The sequence below is a fragment of the Aulostomus chinensis genome, chromosome 21 (assembly GCF_037954235.1).
Source record: "Aulostomus chinensis isolate RoL2024-O1b breed Wild chromosome 21, RoL_Achi_v1.0, whole genome shotgun sequence".
In the NCBI taxonomy this organism is placed as follows: Eukaryota; Metazoa; Chordata; class Actinopteri; order Syngnathiformes; family Aulostomidae; genus Aulostomus; species Aulostomus chinensis.
In genome coordinates, this window is record NC_141340.1 from 8,957,098 (window position 1) to 8,983,085 (window position 25,988).

General features: G+C 42.4%; 1 protein-coding gene across 1 annotated transcript in view; it reads right to left on the reverse strand.

Moving 5' to 3' along the window:
* Positions 1-25,716, reverse strand: part of map3k22 (mitogen-activated protein kinase kinase kinase 22) — a 43,896-nt gene extending 18,180 nt beyond the window's left edge. Inside the window, exons 1-5 of the mRNA XM_086191621.1 lie at positions 25,277-25,716; positions 15,426-15,509; positions 14,882-14,926; positions 4,778-4,887; positions 2,806-2,843 (exon numbers count right to left, since the gene is read on the reverse strand). Coding sequence (XP_086047747.1) covers positions 2,806-2,843; positions 4,778-4,887; positions 14,882-14,926; positions 15,426-15,444 — 212 coding nt within the window. The 5' untranslated portion in view covers positions 15,445-15,509; positions 25,277-25,716. The remainder of the gene's footprint in view (positions 1-2,805; positions 2,844-4,777; positions 4,888-14,881; positions 14,927-15,425; positions 15,510-25,276) is intronic.
* Between the last annotated feature and the right edge of the window lie 272 nt (positions 25,717-25,988).

The following is a 25,988-nucleotide window of genomic DNA, read 5'->3' on the forward strand; positions in this document are numbered from 1 at the left end:
GGAGAGGATTCTGGGAAGAGGGAGGCCTGCAGATCAGAGGCGAGCAGCAGCACAGCTAAACACTTGCTGTCTCTGTTTATACTCAGCGATGATGTGTCTGATAAAGAGCTGCAGGGATGTGGAGGAGGTGGGAGGGGGGAGGAGGGGCTGAAAAAGAGGATGCTGCTCCAAGAGATATGGCTTTCCCTTCCTCTGTGCAAGCATGTGGACACACACTCAGTCACAGAGAAGAAGAAGGAGGAAAAAAAAAATCACAAAAACACAGAAAATATTTGCACACATCCCAATGCTACTCTTATTAACACAATCACTGAGAGAGTGAAAGAGAGAAAGAGAAAGAGAGAGAGAGAGAGAGAGAGAGGGAGCAAGAGAGAGAGGGAGAGGGAGCGAGAGAGACAGAGAGAGAGAGGGGAAAAAAAGTCTGGCTCAGGTCCTTCACTCTCTGGCAGGAGACCCCGAGGCAAAGCCGGGGGAAGAGAGAGACATCGCTCCTATTTCCTGCCCCAAACCCTCAGTGCTGCTGGCCAACCAAAAGAGACACCGTCCAATTAGATTCCATTGAGGACAGACAGCACGGTTCTCCTGACTCAGGGTGGACAATCTCACACACAGTGTAATAGAACTGCAACAATTCATAGATCATTTGAAAGAAAATGAATCCATTTGTCATCGTCAAGGAAAAATGTCAAACATTTACTGGTTCCAGTTTCATAACCACAAGGATTTGTTGCAGCTATTTTTTTTGGGGGTCATTTATGGCTTTTAGATAGTTGAATGTAAAAAGAAGCCATTCTTAAAATGTCACTTTGGGTTGTGTGAAATGGTGAAAAACATTTTTTCCAATTATCTTGACATTTTATGGGCTAAATTATTAAATGGCAGATTAATCAATGATGTAAATCTTTAGCCGCAGCCCTTAAATGTAAATCCCACTACGGTGCTGCTACCTGGGATCACAGTTGTGCCATTTTTTTGGATAGACAGCCAATAAAACTTGTAATCAAGAATCTTCTCATGATACTTTCATTATTTAAAGGTTATAAGGGTATAACTTTAGCCTCAATAAGCTGGTTGTGGTTCGTACTAATAATATCGCTTTGTTCCTCAAAGGCGCCGCTGCAGCGCGAAGGATCTGAGACTCTACTGTTATCTCGTCATAGCTCTACACTCCAGCGGCGGCGGGAAAATTCAGGCCGACACTTGAACCTACCAGATGAGCCGACTTACAAAAGATGTCCAGTGACCATATTCGTTCAATCACCAAGCAAACGTCTACTGGTGTTTGAACATAAATGCAGAGCTTATGCTAAGTAGATTTTTTATTATTATTTAAATTATTTAATTATTATTATTTAATTATTTTCAATTTAAATCATTTTTGGGTGAAATCTCTGTTTATTTGGAGTGTGAAATGTGCTCTACAAGCTTATTTAAATCTGATACAATTTTTAGATTTTTAAAAGCTATAATGTTGAAAATCTGGTATTTTCTCTTTGGCGGCACCTTTGGCCATAAGTAGTAATTGCAGCTGCATTACATCGCATTTCAGGGTAGGCATCAAGCGTAATTTGACTCTATTGGCCAAGTACTTGCTGCTATAAAACTTAACACCTGCAATAATTAATTCTTTGGCCAATCCTGGCTACTATTTTTACCCCAGCAGGTAACAAAGTGATTTCCTTAACAGGCCATGATTCAAAGTGAAGTGTTTAAAACTCGAACTGAGCAAGTGAATCAAAAAATGAAAACACACACAGAGCTGCCATTCAAACTTCTAAACGGTGTCTTGCAGAGCAACTGCTGTGTTTCTCCTCCGGGAGAGTGAATCAGTGTGAGGGGAGCTTGTGAGAAAGAGAAGTCCGTGACACAGAGACACAGAGGGAGGCAGAGAGACACTGTGACACAGCGACATGGAAAACTCGTCGCTTCCTCAGCAGTAGCCAATTAGGGCTGTGAGAAAGTGAAGAGACCCAGTGTGAAGCCCTGTTCTGCTGGATAAGCGTGCCGTTCCTCCTCTGGTTCTCACTCCTGTGAGCCTCCATAATCACAGCCTGTTCCCCTGGTCTATATTCTGCTGAATCAAGGCAATTATTCTGGAGGGTTCTGCTCAGTTTCTCTCTGATGTTCCATCCAGAGAAACAGTGTTTGGCTTTTGCCTATCCTTTAGGAGTGACTGGGTGTCTGGTCTCTCCGTGGGTCGTCAAACCAGGGTTTCGAGGGGGACAGGGTGCGTCTGAATTTAGACCTCTCCCATGCCTAAAGGCCACGCCAGAACTCAAGAGACACACAGCATCCACACATGGAAGGATTTGGCTGAGCACCATTTACAGCCTCGAGTGATGGGCGTCTCAGCTGTGACGCTGTAAACAAACTGTAAGGCACCTTGGTGGGAAATTAAAAAAAAAAAAAACCCTCATAAGACGGTCTCCAGACAGAGTTCCTGTAATCACGCTCTGCCTCTGGAGTAACTCTGGAGCTGCGAGGGAGGACAGTTGACTGCTGGGTGAAGGATTTGGAGGACAGAGGAAAAGGATACAGAAGATGCAGTATTAATTTAAGGCGTTCCTGGAAGATTGGACACTTGGCACCCCCCCTTCTTTTTTTTTTTTTTTTGCACATTCCCTCTCTTGGGCTCTCTCAAACAGTCTAAATGTCAAAGCAAGAATGTTCCCTTCTTTTTATGCGTCTCTGGCATGTAACTGATTTCCCCTCGACACAAAATCCCAGGCATGGCAAAGCATAACAAAACAAAACGGAAGAGTTAAAGGAGTAAAGAAAAAAAACAATACGGATGTTCCAACGTACCGTTTTTCTCTCTCATGCTCCAGCTTGACTCTTAAATCCTGTTGAGAGGAAAAATAACAACAGAGGCGAGTTATGGAAGTGGAAAGTTAAAATGATTCATGGTTAATGGGGGTGGGTTGGGGGGGGGGGGGGGGTTGGACCCCTGAATAAATGAAAATGATAAGCTGCAAAAGAAATGTTAATTGTCCAACTGCATAATGATGATTCATTTCCTGTATTTGGCTTAAAAAGGTACTTCAGTTTTGATAGTGCCTCATACATTTTAAACTCTTTTGCACAAAGATAACACTATTCTCAGAAAGGTGGCATGACACAATCCAAGATGTCTATTTATAAAAGCATTACCGAAGGGAATAGGAATCTGGAGGAGCCTGTAAGTCTGCATGAGGTCATGGTGCAATGACTATTGGTGAAGAAAAAGGGGTTTACCCCATCTCACAGAGCACGGCGGCACTCTGAACGGAAACTCTCCTTCCTTCTAGTGTTTTGTTTACTGCATATACTGTACATATCTCATTGCCCACAACTTGCATATGTGCTATAAGAGGATTTGCCAATTATCATTCCACAGAGGCAGCAAACACATTAGAAAACACTGAGAGGCCCAAGGTGATTGAAAGGAATTAAATCCTGGAGTGTAATAAAACCATGAGGGATGATGATTAGCTGTCTAAAATATCTGCGGGTACCATTTTTCATATTTGGAATGTCTAAAAGAGTTGCACGATTGAGTTACATTCGCATTGGCAAAAAGCTAACCATAATTTGCTAGCTCAGCTGTGGCCTACTCTGTTCTTTCTGTTAAGCCTGTCAGGAGATAAATTATTTTGAGCTTCACAAAAAAAAACCTCATGAAATGAGTCGTTTTACTTCGCGGTCAGATAAAATTTAGAAACTCCAACAGGGCCACATGATTAAGTTTTTTATTTATATTCAAGTTAACAGCAGACAGCTAAACCGAAAGGAGCTAGCAAAGCTTTAGCCTACTCCGTACTGCTCTTGAGTCCATGACATGGTGGATAATTTGTTTTAAGCCATACAAATGACATTTTATGATCAGCAATTGACCTGTTTGGTCTAATAGAATTTGTAATATCCGAAAAAAGCACTCATTAATAAGTTATTTGTATTCACGTAAGAAGCCAAGCGCTAACCAAAAGAAGCTAGGTGAGCTGTGGCCTACTCCAGAGTCTCTGACATAGTGGAAGATTATTTTAAGCCATATTTTACGCCAAATGACTTGTTCCATGGTCAGAATTTGATCCACTTGGTCAAATAACAATAGGAAAGTCTGAAAGAGTCACACAATTGAAGTATTTACATTCAAATTAACACAAGGCTAACCAAAATTAGCCGTCTCAACAACTCCGGCCTTTCTGTTTTGACTGTAAAATGATGGAGAACTTCCAAAATTAAGCTAAACAAAAGTGGCACAGCACTTTCACTATATGCTGTGCAGAACTGAAGGATTTAGCTTGATTTAGCTAAAGAGTTAGCTTTGGCTATGAGCTTGATGAGAACTGTGTGAACTTATTTAGTGAGGACTTTAATATAAGGGATGTTCATTTATACGAAACTATGATGCACTGTTGCTTTAAACTGTGTCGGTCACACGTGCACTGTTGTCACTGTCAACACTTCAGCTACAGCGTCATTGAACTTTGTCAGACAGCAGCTGTCGGTTTGAAAAAAACAAAACAAAAAAGAAAGAAAAGATAATTAAGGCACCGCTATGTTTTTTTTGTGTGTGGTTAATAAACTTTAATTGAGGTTTAATTGAGACAGCAAGTCTACACACACCATCTGTAGTCATAGTTACAACTGATTCCTACGCTGGGAGGTCTTTTTGTTAAGCTTCCACCCTACCAGAGGTTAGGTTTTGATGCAAAAACATTCAACATTCAAGTTTCAACATGCAGTGTGTGTGTGTGCGTGTGTGTGTGTGTGTGTGTGTGTGTGTGTGAGTACTTACCTGTTTGTACAGTAAGCTTCTGTTCTTAGGCTTGTGGCTGTTGTGCTGAGTATAGCAACGACCCAGGGCTGCCAGGTCCTTCATGATGGAGTTGAGCGCCTCTTCGTCATCTAGAGATAAAACACACACACACACACACACACACACACACACACACACACACACACACACACACACACACACACACACACACGCGCATCTGTAATGTCCAATCACTTTACATTTCCTGTAGCTGTAAAACTCAATTTACTCAAATTTCCCATGTGACCACAAGATGACGGATGAGTGATGATAGCTGAAGAAAATGACGCAGTTTGGTCATTTTTCTTATGGGATTAACTACACCAGCCAATGAGGCAACACCTAGTCTGATGACAGAGTTTCCATGAAGGAAAGTCCCACCCCCCCCCCCCCCCCCCAAGAAAAAAAAATAAAAACAGCACATCCTAGCCTAGATCTTATTTCTGGTGAACATCACACAGGTTTTACCTGATTGAATTTGCACTTTCAGTACTCGTTGCACATAAAAACTTGGAGGATAAAATTGTCATGATATACACCAGATTTCACATCATAAACTCATCTTCCAGCTCAATCCAGAGTCCTTAATCCCACCAATTTGGCTATCCAGCATGCATTCACAATGAGATGACACAGCCAGCTTGATATGTCTCCTGACCGCAAAGACGATCGGCTGTTTGGAGGGAGGGGGGCAGGGTTATGTCTCACATAAAGGCCATCTTTGTTGTTGCATATTTTTTGATTCTGTCCACTGTCTACCTCTCAGGTGAGGTCGACCACATATGGAAATAGAAAACACCAAGAAAGTGGAAAACACCTTTCGATTGGTTTGCCAATGGTTTGAGTCCTAACTCATGCAGCTAATTCTGATTTTGATGTTGTTTTCTATTGCTTGAAGAGTCCCGGCTTTGATTTACATTAGAATTACAATGTAATGTCTTCATGTCATATACAGGAAGGTATTATACAATAAGGGTGTGTTCACAAGCGCCACCTTGTGCAAACAGGAACTGATATTCCCACAGTAGGTGTGCAGGGATCTGAGGGTCCGCTAGTGGCTGCTTGCAGCTCCAATCAGAGCCCGAGCATGAAAGGGGCCAGAGGCACACCTTGGCAGACACCTAAGCTCTCTCATGATTTAAGCTCCCAATCACTCCACATACGGGCAAAGGTGTTTAATAACACACTTCAATATTTCATTACATATCAATAGAGGGATTTCAAAAGGGTTATTTTAGTTTGGGCTCCAGTAAGATTGATCTTTTCCTTTTGTCAAGCACTGACAGATTCAGAGTCAGTGAAGCTGCGGGCGGTGGAGGTGAACACGATCTTATTGACTTTGATGAAGAAATCCAAGGCTAAACAAGTCAAGTGTGTTTCACATTCATAATTCTCTCCTACTCCTATTCCTCCTCCTCCTCCTCACAGGGGGGGGGGGGGGGGGGGGGCATGTGTCAGGCCTGTAGTGTTCATTAGAACGCTCTGAATTCATTTATCAAACATACAAAAGAGTGCACCTCAGCATCTAGTTGGTATTCATTTCTCACCCCTCAACTCTTACTTCATACATCTGTCCCACATGAACGTGTGCGTGCGCGCGCGCACACACACACACACACACACACACACACACGCACACACACTTGAGCAATCATGCAGATGAGCATGTCAAGCATTATCAAGAGACTTTAATAGCCCAATTAAGCGAGTGTGGTGATTACAATACAAAGAAGAGGTTGTTGACCTCAGCTCATGCCTGCCTCTCAGATGAGCCATGGGTATATTCAATAGAAAATGCACACAAACACACACACTCACTGTTCAGCACTACATCGCACAAACAGCACCTGCAGGAAAGACTGCATTCTTTCCAATTAAAAGGATGTATGAATATGTGAGCGTGAGTGAGTATGTGTATGTGTCTGTGTGTGTGTGTGTGTGTTAAAGAGAGAGAGAGAGAGAGAGAGAGAGAGAGAGAGAGAAGGGACCAGTCATTCATAAAGAGAAGGGGAATGTTACTGGATGTCTGTGTTAGCAGCATGGCAAGCAGATGGGGTCTGAGGTGCCATTTGATCTTTTTCCCACTGAGCAACTCTTGTAGCCAGCTGTTCGCCAACAGTGGGCCAGTCTGTAGGTTCACTGAGGGGTCGCATCACACACACACACACACACACACGCACACACACGCACACACACACAGATGTACATCGAGCAGAGATGGGGACTTGAGTCATTGCGACTTGGACACTCGTGTTGACTCGATTCTCTGTATTGATGACCTGTGATTAGACCACAAAAAAAAGGAAAAAAAAAAAAGAAAAAAGAGTGAGACCCAATCTGGAATCAGAGGTCAAAGACTTGGGACTCGAGAAATGACAACTTCCTCCTCGCATCCTCCTCTGTTCTGCAACAGCTCACAAACTCCAAGCCCCCAGAACCTCCTCCACAGTACGGGTGACCAAGCCTTCTCTCCTGTCGTGCTTAATTATGCTAATCTTACTGTGTAGCAGTTTGAGATTGTTGTCATGTGAAGTGCGTTACAGAAAAATGTATTATTATTATTGTTGTTATTATCTTGATAAACTGATCAACCTGACTGTTCATTTTTGGTATTCAATTAGAAAACTGAGTAAATGAGGTAAACATAGCTTTGAAAAGGAGTAAATACAAGTTAAAAGTTCTAGATCAGGTAACGTCAGTGTGTAATGGAGATTGAAGTAAATACAGGTTTAAAAGAGTAAATAAAAAAAATATAGGTTAATAATTGTGTAAAAAGTCTTAAAAAATGGTGTCAGTAAGTGAATATGGTTTTGAAATGTGGTAAATACAGGTGTAACACAGTAGCTGAAGTCAATGTGAGTTTAAAACATTAAATTGAATTAATTGTAGGTTATTAACGGAATAAATCAAGTGACTCGACTCAAGTAAATCTGATTTTCCATGACTTGAGACTTGACTGGCCTTCAAAAAATCGACTTGAGAGTTCACTTGTCACAATTTCGGAATAAAACTTAATTTGGATGGACATAACTTGTGACTTGACGTGCTGCAGAGGTGACCTACATCAACATCCATGTTGCTTTAATAGCATAAGTAAGTAGAGTGGATCGGACACACCTCAAAGTTGCTTAAGATCAAATGAAATGGGTCACACACACGCACAACAAATGCTGAGCCATGCAACTCCAGGACTGTGGTTCTCAACATTTCTGAGTTGGGACATCTCAGAATAATCAAGTTCTATTAATAAATCTAATTTGAACTTTGGATTTAAATCGAAATTTTTTGATTTTAAAGCACAGGTATTGTGTACAGGGCAGCACAGTGGCGCAATGGTTAGCACTGTCGCCTCACAGCAAGAAGGTTCCGGGTTCAAGCCGAGTCTGCATGTTCTCCCTGTTCCTGTGTGGGTTCTCTCTGGTACTCCGGCTTCCTCCCACAGTCCAAAGACATCAAGAGGGGACGAGGCTGATTGATACTCTAAATTGACCGTAGGTGTGGCTGTGAGTGTGAATGGTTGTCTGTCTCTATGTGTTGGTCCTGTGATGGACTGGTGACCTGTCCAGGGTGAACCCGGCCTCTCGCCTGAAGGCAGCTAGGATAGGCTCCAGCCCCCCCATGACCCTTAACAGGATAAGCGGTAGAAAATGGAAGAATGGATGAGTATTGTGTACTTTATGCCTCAATCAACAACAATGGTAAACTGTTCCAATAGATTTAGTTTATACGGGTTTTCAATTGCAGGCGCACTTAAGGACCAAAGAATTAAAATCCCATCTCATGCCGTAGTTAAAACAGAGAGGACTGAAAGTGTAGAATAAGTTATCTGTTGGCATAATTTTTTAATGTTAAACATAAATGTGACAATTTTAGCAACTCAGAATCCTTTGAATGCAAGGTTTACATCTTCTTACGAGGGTTGCTGGGTCCCGCTAAGTGACTGACAGACACATCGCATGCGATTGCTTGTTTAAGAGATAAGGCAGATGGAAGAATCCAAATCACACCATACGTCAATAACCTGCATCGCCCCGCAGGCAAAACCACCCAGAGGCTAAGTTATAAGTGAATCCACCTCGAGTCCCTGTAGTACTGGGGCCTCTTGTAATATCAGCTGTCAGCTAGAGTGGATGAGTGAGTGCAGCAGCCTGGTTCTCTCTGAACAGGAAGGAACTGAGTCACCGTCTCTGTCCTCAAGACAGAGCTGGGCCTGTTATTCCACATCAGCAAATTAATGGATTTTTTATTGAATCAGTCAAAGATGGGGACATGAGGGAAAACATCTTTCACCCCGACCGGCCTCTTATAAAAAGCAAACCTAAAAAACCAAAAGAAAACCTTTTTAATATTGCACATGAGGAAGGAAGAATGAGTGGGACTTCTTTTTTTATGGGATTTGACTTGAGAGAAAGATTTTCATAATCTACTCTTAATTAATCTGCTGTCCTACAAAATGGTAGTCAGAAAAAAAATCACTATTTGCCAGATGATATCTTTTAATTGCTTATTTTGTTGGTCCAACAATCCCAAACCAAAAGATATTTAATTAAAACAGAGCAGATGCAGCAGAAGCAGCTATTATCTGAACTTATCGTCAGTTTTATCAAAAAAAAAAAAAAAACACACACACACACAGACACAAAACAAACAAAAAAAAAAACAAACACAAATTTTTGTCAATGAATCCAACACAGATTATTTCAAATACTGCCTCTGTCCCTCTGTCTCTCTCTGGTGACGAGTGTTGTTTTAGTCCAACCTCTCCAGGCTCTTTGCTCACCCGTCTGTTCGCAGTCAAGGATACAAAACAAACAACAGAGGCTGTAACCTACGTACGTATAATAGTACAGAGGAAGAGCGGGCTGCTAGAGGGGGCAGCCACAGTGTGAGAAATGCGTGGTGGTATACAGCGTTGGCTCTAATGGATCTCTGAATTAGACTCTACTGTTTCCTCAACAGCTTCCCGATGCCGCCACGACTGTACAGACTTAATGGTCCGCTCCATTTGTGTGTCCTCATCAAAGGTCCGCCATTTTATGTGTCATCAAAATTGAACATCAAGAAGTGGAAGTAAAAGCAAAGCAGCAAAAAACAACAACAACAAAAAAAAACCTCCTCTGCCCTGAAGCTGACCTGAATCTAAATTCTGAAAGACTACCCGCACATTTCCTTTACCTAGTAAATGATGTAAGGGTATATAGGGATAGCTTGATGAGTGGTGCAAGAATTGAGTCTTAAAACCTGGAGAAAAAAAAACTTAGCACTGTTGAGACTAGGGGTTTTTGGTTGAGACAAACTTGAGAATTTCAATGCTTTCAAGTATTTTTAAAACTGGTGGTTGCTAAGAAGTGGCTAAATGTGACTACAGAATTTGTTGCAGATGTTATCATGCCTAAATAAGAATAGGCCCCAAGCTATGTCTTGAGTTCATGTTGTTTGCAGCATAACGTTCGCTTGTGATATTCGCATTTACATTTCAACAATTTTAAAAGTTTTGTTCATTTGTTAGGATTATCTTGTGAAACAAAAGTGTCATAAGCTTTCTTGTTATTTTCAGCAAATCCACTGTAAAAATAAATCTGGCTTTTGATCAAGGGAACCCAATGGGGATGCTAACTTCCAGGTTGGAAACACGTTAGGATCGTTGGACAAAGTCAAAGTCATTGGGGTTTGGTATGTATAAATACTGCACTTGTAGATTTTGCCACTTTCAAGTATCTTAAAAATAGCAGTTGCAAACAAGTGGCAGAAAGAAACTTTACACAGAGTTTTTGATGGCTAAAAATGAGCTAGGTTTGGTGAAGCCACGCATCTGTGGTGTAGCCCGTTTATACAGCAGCATAACGTTAGCTTTGTACTGCTAACAGTGTTATTTTTGCATAAAAATCGCAAAACTTGTGTTCCTTAATGAAATTATCTCGTGAAACAAAGAGGTGTGGGTCTCACAGGCTTTTGTCAATGTTGTTCTCAGTAAATTCGATGCAAAAAAACCCACTGGCTGGTCGAGGGAACACGAGGTGTTGCTATCTTCCACGTTGGCCAATTGAAATACATCATACCTCAGTCATTCAGATGCTACCAATTTAGGCTGTATTTTTTTTCAGACAACACAATTCTCTCTTCTTCACAACAGCAGATGTCTTCATTTGACTGTAAAGTTTCATATATTTACACAGATTGACTACAGCTGATAAAAAGTTTTAAAAAAAAGGGCCCCTGGCAAGGCTTGGTTTTTATTTTTCTCCCATTGCTAACAGAAAGTTGAACAATTCTATTTCAGCTTGGGAAGCACAAAGGGAGCTTCATGTAAATGTGCAAGCGTGACAGCAAAATGAGTTCAGTTGTTGGGGAGGGTGCGGTCTGAGAAGAGCCCATATATGTTCCAGTCAAATGCACAAATCTAAAATAATGTACCACCTCAGCAAGGGGGAAAGAGAGGAGTAGAAATGTATAAAGACTCATGCATACAGAGAGTATATGAAGTGTTGATACAGCTGATCACTGGGGGAACCACACACACTAAAAGTCACAATATTCCTTGACAACCCTCATTTCTATTGATTAAATCCAAGTCTAGTTTTCTCTTATTAAGCTATTAATCTAACTTTTATGCCTGAATATATATGATGTTTATTTGTAAATATCTACATTTGTTTCCATAACCCCCTATAAATGAGGTTATTACATCACTCGGGCCCGGTCCGCGGCCGCTGCCAGCCTGAGGCCAGCCAAGGCTAACCACCAGCACAGCGGAAAGCGACCAGCTCACACCCCAAACACACATCACTGCCAATAGCAGCTTTGCAAACTGACAGCAGCCGTTTTAGGACCCTCATGTCAGTGTGACCCAGCAGAGTTTATCATTTTCTTTGAGATTGTAGCTCATCGCTTGGGTACCTGCAGTTTATTTCCTGCGCTTCTTCCCGTGTCTGGGGTAAAATGTGACTCGCATTAGAAAACGGGGAATCCCAGGAAGTCAAGCAGAGTGAGCAACATTACACAATGGAGGCAGATTGCTCACCATTGCATCACCGCTCTGCATCTTTTATTTTTTTTTGACAGTGTCTGGATGAAAATGTCTGAGGTTATTTAGTGAGCTCTTGAGTCTCGTTCTTAGAAACCACAACAGCTAAAAGGTAGAGAAAACACGCCGCTACTCCGGGACATTTTTAAGAACGAAACTGGCTTCAACTTGCATGATAACACAGTATGTGCAAGAACCAGCTAGGCAGCAACTGTGTGTGAGTCCGGCTGCCTGAATAAAGACATTGAGGGGATTTCCTGGTGCCGAGAGACACATCATGGCAAAGGCATCCGGCAGGATTAGCAGCTGGAGCCAAATGAGTTCTAGCTCTGCAGCAGCAGCAGAGACAGCACGGGCCGAGCTCTGACGCACACATATGCACAAACTCCAGCAATACAATAATCACGGCACACTCTGAAGTCACCTTGCTACTTGTCGAAAACTGTAAGACAGCTGATTATCCACCTAATGGGCGTGATGGTTAAACCTCTGAAGTAAATGTTTCACAAAGAATAATAGCTCTGATGTAATCTGGGGTATTCTGGGTGTGTGACGATTGTTGTGCAATTAATGTTTGTACATGGTCTATGCTGAGAGTGTTTTCACTGGGGAATGTCTGCAAACATTTCTTTGCATTCAGCCTCCGAAGGCGGTGACATTCTCTCTCTCAGCCTGTGTCAGCTCTATTAGCGCCATGCTGTAATGGAAGTGTAATGAGCTGTTAAAGAGCTGTTTGTTGAGTTATTTATATCACTCTCCAGTCCATGGAGGATGGAGGTGGAGCCAGGAGGCAATCATTATAGGAGAAGTTTGCCTCGAACGCCTCAAAGCCAGGTGACAATGTATAAATAGTTTCAAAGTTCATTGAAGGAGCAGTTTGTGAATGGGCAAGGAGGCTTGTTGTTGACCTATTACTTTAGGCTCATTTTTTTTCACTGCTGTTCGTTAAGGTTAAGGCAACAAAAATATTTGGTTGGGTTCAGGAAAACATCATTAGGTTAAGAATAGAAGCCCTCTCAGTGTTACTGGAAAGAGATGCTAAATGAAGCTAACTGCCTCCAAGGATTTCAATATAGCATATGGTTAAAGTGATCCTTCATACAAAAAAATAAATTAAAAAATGCCTTTCAAATACTTTAAAGAATCTCTTCATCACATCTCTGTGACTTCAGATTGCAGGAAGTACCAGTCATATATACTCAGCTTGAAGATAATGGTACCCCATAGCAACCAACAACAAACAACAACAACAAAACTATTGCACAAAATCCATCCATTTCCAAACTTTCAAACAAATTTTCTGGTATTACATATGTCATTTATCAAGCAGTGCGCTCAGTAATCCATAAACACTTGAATTTAAGCTTAATTTTTTTTTTTTTTAATTTTACAACACGTTATCTAACGCTAGCTGCCAATAGCCATTAGCTTCAAGCTAAACATACATGGCGGACACTTTTTTAATATTCTGGAGTCAAAATAAAGTGACGCAATGTGGGAAAAAAACATTTTCAGGAATTCAACAGACCTATTTGCGTACACTTTAGAGGCAAAAAACACATTTTGGGGGGAAGTATTGTTTGACATGGTGTTGGTTCTGGTGGAAAGTCTCAAAGCAATTAGCATAGCTTAGCATCTATGTCCACAGACACTTCTAAAGCTCACTGATAGACCTGGTCACACAAAGTAAGACAGTACTAAAGACTTGCTGGTACTGTGAGCATAGTCATAGATAGGACTTATACCCAGGACACAGGTTCAAGACCTCTCTTGGGCTTCTACTTATCTTGCTGACCAAATACTTCAATCATTTTTCTGTATGTGTTTGGTGACACAACAAAACTAGGTTGTTGGTTGTAGGAAAACCTTCATCAGGTGTTAAACAAACTTTCTGTGAGTTTATAAAACTGTCAGGTCACTATGTTTAGCAAAAAAGTCCCTCTAAGCTTTATACCTTCTCAAGCAAAAAAAAAAAAAAAAAAAGTGTGTCAGGTTATGAGGCTATATCTTAGAAAGTACCAGAGGAATGTTGATTTTTTTATATGGGAACAACATGCTTTGTTTCTTTGCAACGTTATCACGGAGACATGTGGCCATTTACAAGCAGGCAATAAAGGTTCTTGATTTTAAAAAAACAAAACACCTTTCCGTTATCATCACTGCAGTATTTTGGACTTCCCTGTCATTTTAAGCTGGGACAACATTGTTCTTTCGCCGGTGAGAGCTGAAACATACAGGTCCTCTGAACACGCCCTTAGAACCTGGTTGAGAGACACGTTCAGGTGTGTGAACAGAACCGCTCGCTCCCTCCCACACTTCAGTGCCAAACTGTGTGTCTACCTGCACGCCGGCGTACATGTTGTTATTTTTGACTTCTCTCCTGTCAGTATGTTGTATGCACGTCATTTCTGGTCCACTTGTGTTTCAGTCGGCTTCATGTGCCTTTCAGCTGTCCGTACTAATACTGTTAACTGACTGTTTACATTGTTTTTGCTTTCGTGTTTCCACTGGCTGCTAACATCCTGCCCAGGAAGTTGCTGTTACAAACTAGCGACACGGCTAAAACTGGCACTTTTACAGAGTTTAATGTGCTTTGGTCCCTGTGCAAATAAACAAAACTAAAACTTTGCAAAGACACACAGTGATTACACACATCAAGAGATGTTTCTGCATGCAGATCTTTGTATAAACACCAGGCTTCTGCGAGTCATGTGACCACTTGCCACTTGGACTGACCTAGAATCCATTGGGGGGTCTGGAACAGTGCAGTGATCTGGTCATTTGTCACCATTACTGAGAACTAAATCATTGATGTAGCCGCATCACCGCAGTCTGAGCTCCTGCGCCAGAGTGCCAGTAGTAGAGGGTAAAATATAGATTATTTGACAGTTCATAAAGGAAAATATTCCCTGTCCTTTTTTTTGTTGGACGCAAGTCAACTCAGCACAGTGGAGTAAAAAAAACAAAAACTGGACGGTGGACGATATGATACGATGTATTTTTACAAATGAAGACGGCAAGACACAACAATTCATCATCATCATTAGTATTTTTTTTACCTTGTGAGTTCCTGTGCTGTCCGGGTCCATTTTGGAGACCGTCATCTGAGGGAGAAAAAGCAGGAGTTTAGAATCCCAGCGGTGGGGATGGGGGATGGGGGGAGGGTATAAACAGCTACTGCAATCTCCGTATTCTACTGTAAAATCCAATATTTGTATATTGTTTCCACCAGTCATGGCTGACCGCTCCTCCCGGGCCTGTGTGGCACATGTACTCTTTTGAGTGCTATTGTATGCAGGTGTGTGTTTTGCATGCGTAGGTGAAAGCATGTGTCAACAGGTGTGAACAGATATGCGCCCGGAGCCTGTTTCTATATTTGCATGAATAAAAAAACCCAAACATTTATATTAACAAAAGAACATACAAGCCATCTGCAGCTTTCTCACGCTTTCTCTCTTAAATGTGTTATTCTGCTCCATTCTGTTCCTGCCAGAGGAAGTGTGAGAGGTAGTATATCTACACATATATACATGAATGTGTGCGTGTGTGCATGTGTGTGCCAGAAATTGAGTGCACTAATTGGCTTTTTTGAATCCCACTCACCCATGTTTACTGTCATCATCAGGAAGTGACCCTGGTGAACTCGAGCACGGAGCTCAACGTCTCTCTGCGAGCGGAGACTTCACCCTAAAGTTTAAAAGAAAAAACTATAAATTAAAATCATTGCATCATCATCCAAGAAAGGGATGCTGTTTTCCTTCAGCACATATTCAGCCCGTATTTCTGCAGTTGCACAAAAGCAGTGGCAAAACAGGACGCAGGTGGTGGTAGTTCCGACACAAAGCTTTTCCAAAAGAATTATTTTCCTCAACATCGGTGTTAGCGAGTCTGTTTATTTAATCTTTATTTAACCAGGAGTGTCTCTTGAGATTGACATATCCTTTTTTTTTGTTGTTGTTGAAACTTCCATGCAAAACAAATAACAACAGAGCAGCTGAGTTAAGTGAGCTCCACGCAGAGACATCAAATCCGTCTGAAATCCTGAGAGTGCCCTGACGTCCTTTCAACGCCGTTTCTGGGGAACTACAAGACGGCAGCAGAAGAAGAAGAAGAGGAAGCACAAGCGGAGGAATTCTGTGTTTAGTGATGCTGCAGCCTCCCGCGGTGTGACAACCAGGCAGGCGTGGGCGTTTGCCTAACCAACCCGCCTCAGGTAAAGACCGCTGGATGTGACAGACTGAGTTATGAATAGAGAAGGACCTGTGGCAGTTTAGCAGATTACAAAACAAAAAAAAAAAAGACTTCCTAAAAATCCATCTTAGAATGTTGATTCTTATTTAAAAACTTTCCGATTATTCCAAACACTCATTTTCTGTGGATACATGTTTAGAAAGGGAAACAGGCAGAGCAGCAACTGTATGGTATGTTGATAGGTGTTGCCATGGTACCCGACGATGCAATATTACACGATACGTGTTGCAAAACTTCATATAATTTAAACAAAATCTAAAGAAGTAGAGCTGAAAATACGAGCTGCTGGCTTCCTGGTTATGAATATTTGTTTCATATGTCAATATTTTATAATGCTTATGATATTCATTTAGTCAGGCATTTTTGGATGAGGGAGGATAATAGGTGTCATTTTAAGGAATTTAATGTATTTTGACAGTGTTAGATACACATCGTGCTTCAGAATACAAGGAGAGGTCATGATGAAAGAGAAGGTGATTTGTTTGAGAATCGTCACAAACTTCGATTGTCGAGCTCCATCCACTGAACATTCAAAGGCAACAAGGACACTAACGTAGTTTTTTTTATTTCCATTCTACGAAAAATACGGCGTCTGATCCTGACGGCAGGCTCTGTCCGTTTAGTGAGTGAACGCCTGAGTGATACTGAAGTACATCTTATTTGGTCTGCTGTAGTGCTTTCCATGTGCTTATGATCAGATTAAGGAGAAATTCTTGGGATATTAAGGAGACCATGTGACGTTTGGTAAAAGGAGGCTAAGAGGCTGTTATGGCTGAGTGATCTGAGCTGCTAATGGCTGTTCTGTTGCTACACAGAAACCAAACAGTATCACAGCTACTGTTGTTAGTAGCTACAGTCGCGCACACACACACACACACACGCAAGCACGCATCTTTTGCTCACTCTTTTTTTTATGATTTAAAGGTTAAAAGCTTGCAGGGAGAACAGATAAAGAAATCTACTGTGTTCATGCGCGTACAACGAACAGCAACAAACTTTTCTGTTAAACTATTTAGAAAAAGACTAAAGACCCTCCCCGCGAGACTCACAGCAACACTCGCCGGATTGGTTTTGTCTTTTTTTCTTTTTTTTTTTCTCTATCATTTATTTTGCTTTCACTCCCCAGCGTCCACGTCTTGTTACAGAGTGTGTGTCTTTTACCCCAACGCAGACAAATGTTACAGCCTATCTAAAGAGACACTGGGACTTTCTCTGTGTGTTAACTGGAGACAAAAAAAACAAAAAAAGTTTCATAAAAGCAATAAAAACAACCACTGGAGCAATTTTACAACCCCAGAGGCACAGTCACGGGGCCTGAACATGCATGGGAGCACACTGTGTCCTACTGTCAGGGGCTCAGATCACAGCAGGGCTGGAGAGAAAAAAAACAAAAAAAAGGAGCATTCAAATATGCAATCTGGGACAATGATTCAGGATCAGCCACTCTCTGTGCTCTAAATATGTCAGTGGAGTCAAACTTATATTAGGAGAAGAAACTTTGATTTGCTGAAGCGCTGATTGAAGGGGAATGAAATGTTTCTGCTGCTGACCACACATGAAAGAAACCAAAGCTCAGCCACTAGACAGGTGGTCTCCTAGCACCACGTCGCCCGCTCTGTTGATGCCACATACACACACACACACGCACGCACGCACACACACACACACACACACACACACACTGACACACACACACACACACACACACACACACACAGGAACAGAACAGCCCCTGTCCGGTGCCAACGAGTCGCCAGATGGCCCATCTGTTTCACCCCTTTTGCCCAGCGTGATGCCAGGCTAGTGGCGCCCACTGATCGCCAGCCCAACTCTCCACACACTTCTTGGCAAGCGGGTTTTGTGACAGCCCCTCTTGTTGAAGATCAAATGCAAGGCGCCGCTTGCTCTCGTTGCTCTCCAGCCAAGAAAAGACGGTCTTCTCCGCTCGATTCATTTGTGACTTCAACACATCCAGAGGTGCCTCAACGCTGTGACGCACTTCAGCCGTCAAATAACAGTTGAGCCAGCATTTCAGCATGGGAACAATTGCAGACATGTAGTGAATTTTTTAAAAAAGGACAGCAGGAGGATGGAGTCCCAGACCAGGATTATAGGAAATCACACAAAGCCGCATCGTGCTTCCCCAAGAGCAATTGTGAGAGCAATGAACGTAGAGAAACCACAGCCAAGGCTACGCAAGCAAGCATGTATTTGCATACGCACATACACTAACTCCTTTCAGCTCGATTACATCACCGTCTAACCAAATCAGAGCAATGTTGACAGTAAGTCTCAGAGGGGAACTCCCCCTCTGTTTGACTAAGGATGAGGAAGGTCGTCTCTCCAGCTTTACGACCTCTACTCTGATATCACACTTATGGAGTCCCAAAGAAATCACAGATTCAACTGCTACGCTTTGCAGCGTCTTTACATCAGCCAACGCAGCTGCTCTGCACCAACTATCGGACGCTAAAAATAGAAGTAGAATCGGAGTAGTGGAGTAGACAGCTGTGATCAATGAGGTCATGCACTGAGGTCAAGAAACATGCAGAGCATCAGAGCAATATGAACCCTGGAGGCTATGACTGTTTGGGTCAACCAAGGTCAGAAGACACAAAAACCGTGAGTGTGGTGTGTGTTAGTGTGGTTTTTCTTGTTGTTGTTGTTTTTTTGGTATGTTGTAAAAGTACAGCACAAACCCCTTGTATTTAAGTTGTATTCATTTTAGTATCACCCCAGTTTTATTTACAGTATTGCAGTCATACACTGATTCTGATTGCTGCTGGATGGACGTTGAACAGGTCGCCTTGAATTTTCTTCTCCTGTCACCCATCAAGGTCCTTATTGTTGTTGTAGACGCTACATTAGATTATTATGGTGCTGCTGCACACCCCTGGCTTTCAAATCCTACACTGGACCTACACGAGAAATGCTAACCTACAGTTAGGTTAGCATTTCTAGATTTCTAGTTTAGGTTAGCAACTCTGGTGTGGATCCTACACTAGAGATGCTAACCTGGACTCTAGAGGCTAACTTACACTTGAGATGCTAACCTACACTAGAGATGCTAACCTACACTTTTGAGGCAAACTTATGCTTGAGATGCTAATCTACAAGATAGATGCTAACCTACAAGACAGATGCTATAGAGGTGAACCCATGCAATAGATGCTAACCTATGCAAAAGATGCCAACCTACAACATAGATGCTAAACTATGCTCGATACTAAACTGCAAGATGGATGTTAGCCTATGCTATTGATGCTAACCAACCCTAAAGAGGCTTACCTACACAGTCGATGCAAACTTACGCTAGAGGTGCTAATGTATGCTAAACTACACTCAAGATGCTAACCTAGTACTAATTATGCTAAAATATGTTATAAATGCAAACCTCTTCAGGAGTTTTTGCTTTGCACGTGCAGTTTCTTCCTGTCTACACACATCAAACCCACACCCTCCTCCTCAAAGCAAGTCAATCAGTCCTATTCAAACCTAGTCTGAAGCCTAACAAGATGGTATTTAACGTGATCTCATGACTCAGTCTTGCACACCGGGCCGCATCAGCAGATAAAGTCAGAACAACAGTGAGCGTGGTTTCATTCGTCAAAACATGACACAGTTGTGCTCCCGGCAATGTTTGGCGAATATGTTAGTCATGGCAACACATCTAACTTGAGGAAACATCTGGACAAAGAGAAATATATCTTGAAAAGCTGAAGACGGGATAGGATTTAATAGCATGAATATCCAGCTGCAATTTGCATTAGCAGCACCTTTAAAAAAATGTTGGCACTTATTCTTCACAACAGAAGTGATATTTTGCTGGGATGTGAGGTGCAGTACTACAGAATCCTGTCATATTTTGCACTCATACGCCAATGATCAATCATGATATCATTCAGTAAATCTCACTTAAAAGGTTGTATCCAAAATAAATAAAACTCCAGAGTTGATGAGATCACATAATAATTCATCACAGGCCTGACATCATGAAGACGACCGTTAGCTGGTCACAATACCCTGCAGACAATGAATTGCACCACAGAGAGGAAGTGAGGGGTGATTAGTGAGTGAGCCACGGATATTTAGGCGACGTGCTCCTTTTAAAAGGTCAACGGTGGGGGTGTGAGTGAGCTGTGGCCGCCCCACATGAGTCAGAAGTGTTGTGTTGGCTGATTCTGGGAAGGAAGACAATACTGTACTGGACACGCTGGGCCTGCTGTTGGGTGGCCCTGCAGGGAGGCCTGGGTGTTGGTGGTGGTGTGTGGGCAGGAGAATGTCACTCCATGTGAGGCCTAAGCTCTCATCCATCATAACCTTGGCTCACCTTGCTAACAGGAGTTATTGATGGAGGAGATCCGAGCTCCTCAGCGGCGCACAAGGCGTCGCCACAACACGAGAGGATTCTTCCTGTGGTCGGGCACTAAATCTACACTTTCTTTCAAATAAAAGAACTCTGGATCAGAGGCCAAAAAAGATACAAATGGTGTAAACCTTTGTTGCCTTCTGCTTCAAAATAAAATACATAAATGCAAACTACAGATCTCCTTTGATCTGCAAATATACCAGAGACCTGACATGGCGATTACAGCCATGCCTTGAACATATCCACCTTTCCCCGCAGCTCCAGCTCCAGCACCACATACAGCCGTAGCTCCATACCAAAACCATCACCATAAGGGTTCATCCATCAAGCTTTTATCACTGGATGTGGAGGTTTTCAATGTCAAAAAGAATTTTTCAAAGCTCTGTTCAGAAAAAAACAGTCTGATACTGCACTATTACTTCAACTGTTTCAGGCTAAACTTTAGAAAACCTTCATTTTTGAGAAGCTCATTTTTTTCCCCCTGGTGTTCCAAAATTTTAACTGATTATTTATTGAGAATTTTTTTTGTCAATCTCAGTTCAAAGACATCGTTTCCAACCACTGTCTCGTCCTGTAATACCAACGGCAACAGAGGACGATGCTGACACTCATAGAAACTTTTTTAGGAATTATGAAATTAAAAAAAAAAAAAAAGCTTTTTTCTTTACACCTCTTTGCATACGTTTTTTTTCCCTTTTGCTAAAGAGGAACTGTGCAAAACCCCTTTTTGCCACAAATAAAAAAGCGAAGCAAATGTTGAACTCACTTTTCTTACTAGCATGCATCATGTCCAGAACTACCTGGTGTAACTTGCTGGACCAAAAGTAATTCCTCAAAACCTCTCTCCATTTTTCACTGGCTATTCTTTTTCTCCTTCTTCATCTCCTACTCTGCCGTTACAGAAAAAGCCATGCTGCCCATAGCACCAAAATAACATTAGTCACTTGATAAAGCAGCTCGTAAACTCACAACACCAATGGGAATATGGATAGTGAGACTGGAAACCCAAGGAGAAGTCCAGTTATGGCTCTATTAGCTCTGAGCTAAGTAGGTCTGTCTCCCATTAGAATCGGCCACAAAACACCTGCTAAAAATAGCAAAAGGAGCGATTCTCCTCCCGTCCACGATACATCTCCAGCCTGGATCGGGAGAAGCAGATTCTCACCCCGAGAGGAATCCAAGCACGATCTGTAGAGTAAGCTGTCTTTTCCATTATGCGGTGACATGCTATTACAAGCACATTCATTCATTGTGTTTCTCCACCCAAATGCAGCCATGCAGAGACGGCTCATAGACTTCAACACGAGACAGAATGTCACACAGCTGTGGCTCAGGAAGAGGGGGGAAAGTATTTCTGTCGTTTATCCATTTCAAGCTGTTTATCCATGAAGACTGTCTCGGTTCTGGGTTTTAGATACTCAAGAGGCTGAGTGAGTGTGACAGAAAAAGTAACTTTATGACTGTAAAAGTCTTCCCCTGTTGGTTTACTTCGACGGCTCTGCAACAAACTACAATTACTGGAGCGCTGTACCTGAGAAGCAACAGAGCTCAGCAGTGAGTTACCTGGAGGGAAAATTCCCTTCTCTACAGAGGAGTTGATTATTAGCTGCAACGTCAGAAGCGTCTGAGCTTCGGCTCACCAGGAGCGAGCAGGTTGTGAAACCATGGGACCTGCAGACCTGTAGAGGTTCGCATGTCATCTTAAGAAAAACATGCCATATAGCGCTTTTCTACCTTTGTGGGGCTCAAAGAACTTGACAATGTTGTATCACTCAATGTGGTGGTGCCAACCTCACCTGGGGACGTAAGAGGTTCAGCATCTTGCTCAAGGACCCTCCGACACGGTCTCCGGAAGAAGCCAGGATTGAACCAGTGACCCTTCTGTTGCTAGATAGCAGCTCAACCTCAAATCAAACTCACAAAGAAGTACTTTACTCCTCAAGCGTGTCAGCACGGACTTTGATTGGTAGAAATATTTACTGATCTCATCACTCTGACAACCTGCAGACATGTGATTTCCCTTTCAAGTAGGAGATGATGAGTTGTTGTTGCTATGGTGTTTCCTTTGCACTGAATCAAATATTTTACGATCGTGAATCATCTGCTCACTGGTTGGTTGGATTCCATTTCCAGGTTTAAAAAAAGAATGAGATAACTTATGGTAAATTTACTGACAAAGCTTTTTTTTTTTTTTTTTTTTAAGTAGGCGGTCCCCTGTCGAGCTTTCGAGACAACAAAAACAAGGATGTCTGACCAGTTACGGTAACTCTGCACACAGGCTTGTCCTTGGTGTTATTGTACGAGTCCAGTCTGGAAGTGTGTCTATCCGGCTGTCCTTGCAGACTCCAGTGCAGCTGATGGTATTGTCCAAACAGTCAAACAAGCCACACAGACAAAGCTCAATCAGGACAACTTCCTCTTGTGTGTGGAGAGGATGGGGGGGGGGGGGGTTATGCTTCAGAAAGCTGTAAGAAGCCTTCGTTTTTCTTTCCTGAATGCTGCTCTGCTTCAGCAGAAAGCTAGTTTTTTCCCTACTTATTCAGCAGCAAACATTGCTATCAGCGTTCGCTTTACGTCACCTTGGAAGTACTAACCAACTCCACACACCTTTGCAGCCATCAATCTTTTTTTTTTTTCCTTCCTTTTTTCCCCCCCTGAAACATGAGGTCATACTGTTTGGGAAGTGTTGGAAAACTTGATCATCAAGTTAATCCACAGATCTTCCAGGACGTGTTGTTTCGCCTGGGGAAATGGAATCAGCGGTTTTCTTTGAGAGGGAAGAATCCTTGTTGATCCTTTTCTTAAAGGATCTCTGAGTAAGAACCAGATGGACTGTGGATCTACAGTCTTAAGATATCTAAAAGATGAGGGAGTCATGATGCTACACATCTAAAGTAGGTCTTTAAAAGCTTATCTACCTGTAAGAGCCATAGTAACCTTTGACCCCTCTGATCAGCATCTGGCAAGTGGTTTGCCTTCAGAACATGAAGGACGAGAGTCACTTATTCCAGTTTAAAGGTGTTATGTGTACAAATTGGCAATCTGACTCACACTCCATACTTCAAATAAAGGGAGTTGTATGTCACTTTCTTTTACTCTGCCCATCATTCAGTAAAAACAATGGTAAGTGATAATAAAAGCGTCTAAAAACACGTCTGATTGGTTTTGAGTTGCAGCTTTGCAATGATGAGGGCTACTGTGCATTTTTAAGAAGAAATACTTACACATAGCACCTTTAAGAACACACTAAATCACAGAGGATCAGCAAGCATCATACGGAGAAAACATTTGTTTTTATCAATCAACAATCTCGCTCTCTTTTTTTTTTTTTGCAACAGCTACTTTTAAGAAAGACGGCGCAGGCCACAACCTAAACTTTAGAAAGGCCCGGATCCTTCCATGGCAGCTGTGCTGTCATGAAAACAAGACAGTACCACTGCTGGCTAGTGGATGCCACTGGGGGGCCACTGAAGCGTAGGTCAGAAACACCTGGAATTCTTTATCCTTGCAACATTCACCTCCGAATCTTTTATTAGTTAATGCTGGCGCTGACAGTTTTACGTGTTACATAAAATGCCAACTACAGTGAACACATCATCGTGTTCAGAAATGAACACAAGACAGCAACCCAGGAGTTTGCAAATTTACTCGGAGTGCAACCGAGTTTTTGAAGGACTGTGTTGTGTAGTAGTGAGGTGCAAACACTGTTCAAGTTTTACACTTTAACATGAAACTTTGCTGGCGCAAATGGAGCCTGAGATGCCACCAGCTGCCACTGAGGTGCCACCAGATGCCACTGGGGTGGCAGTAGGAGAATCCTGACTTTAATGCAAAACTTGACTTCTCAAGCCAGACATAAAAATGCCATGAGACACCTTGAAACTTTAGCAGGCTGCCAGAAATATCGAAGAAGCACCAACATGACCTGGACAAGTCACACAAACGGCTCAGTCCTTCTTACTGAGATCTACTTCTTCTTGCTGGGATCTACTTAGGGATCCTGTCACCTTATCGACCAAAGGGACTGTTTTGCTTGAGTTGTTTCCATCGGCCAGTTTCACTCTCACTTGAGGGCTATTTCTGCTACTCCAGGGCACGTCAATGTGCTGATAAACTCATCCATCAGTTTATTGCTTGGGGTGCTCCTATTGATTTGATTTTAAGAACATGCCGGCCTCATTAAAATTTAATTTGCCTCTCAGGTCTGCCATCCCAGGAATATGTGACTGAGCATCCTCATGTATTTTATGCTAAAATGGCCACAGCGTGGACACGAACTCCTGAGGGAAAGACGCTGATGGAGATTCGCGTCCAAGTGAAGAAAGGCGAGGTAGAGGGTGCATTTAAGGACCTGATCTGAGCTGGTTTAACTCCTGGATTGGACCCCCCCCCCCCTTCCCCTTATCTGTCATATTTCTCTTCTCACAGAGAAAAAAGTGCAGCTCTCCATTTTGGAAAGAAATGAACACAGGATGACAAATGACTTTCCAGAAATCCCTCACACCTCCAGCGATGCAGTTAGGATGATGAGGAATGTGCACATCGGCGTGAACACCGTGTACAACCGCTCAAAAATAAGCACTCGAAGTTTCCAAAAAGAACAAATATTCCAGCCATGAAAATAAAAACGTGCTGAAGACGCTTGGCACAGATGCACTTCAACAAGATGTTCAAGTTTGCACAGTTGACATTGTAATTCTGCGATTTAAAAGAAAGAAAGAAAGAAAACCAGCAAATATCTATTTTAATGTCCCATGATTACGTGGACATAAACTTTTCTTTAAAAAAAAAAGTGACACCAAAACCGAGAGAGAAATAAGTGAAGTGGACTCACCTTGTTATCTGAATGTCTCCATGTTCCGGTTGTTGCAACAGGATTTGTGAGAGTAAACGACACAGATAGACGAGAGAGAGAGAGAGAGAGAGAGAGAGAGAGAGAGAGAGAGAGAGAGAGAGAGAGAGAGAGAGAGAGAGAGAGAGAGAACGAGGAAAAAATCCCAACTGATGCGAAGCAAATCTTCCCAAAACAGTAAAGCTGATATCCGGAAACTGCGCTCCGGGACTGAGGAGCAGAAATAACAGAGTCTATTCAGGCAGAAAGATCTCCTCCTCCTCCGGGTGCATCCTCCAGAGTAGTCGCTCGTCTTTACCGGGACCAAGAAACTACAAAGGTAGCTGTTTGAGAGTAAAGTTTTCTCCTGCCTGCGCGTCGCTCGCTTGTCTCCACTCACTCTCTCTCACACACACATACACACACGCACACACGTACACTACAATGAGGAGCTGACTCTCCCTGGAGCTGCGCCTCTGATGTCACCAGCGACGTCAGCGTCAGGAAGTGGTGACGCTCTCCGGTGGTGCGTTACCAAGGCAGCGGCGTGAAACAGAAGCGTGTACCGCCCCCCGGTGGGCACCTGGGACAATGCTATTCTGTTCTCGTCTACTGTAGTCTACCAGGGCTAATCTACCAGGGCTGATCTATGTATTCTAATCTACTAATTTATATTATACTAATATAAAATTACAAATTAATTTCCTCCAAAAAC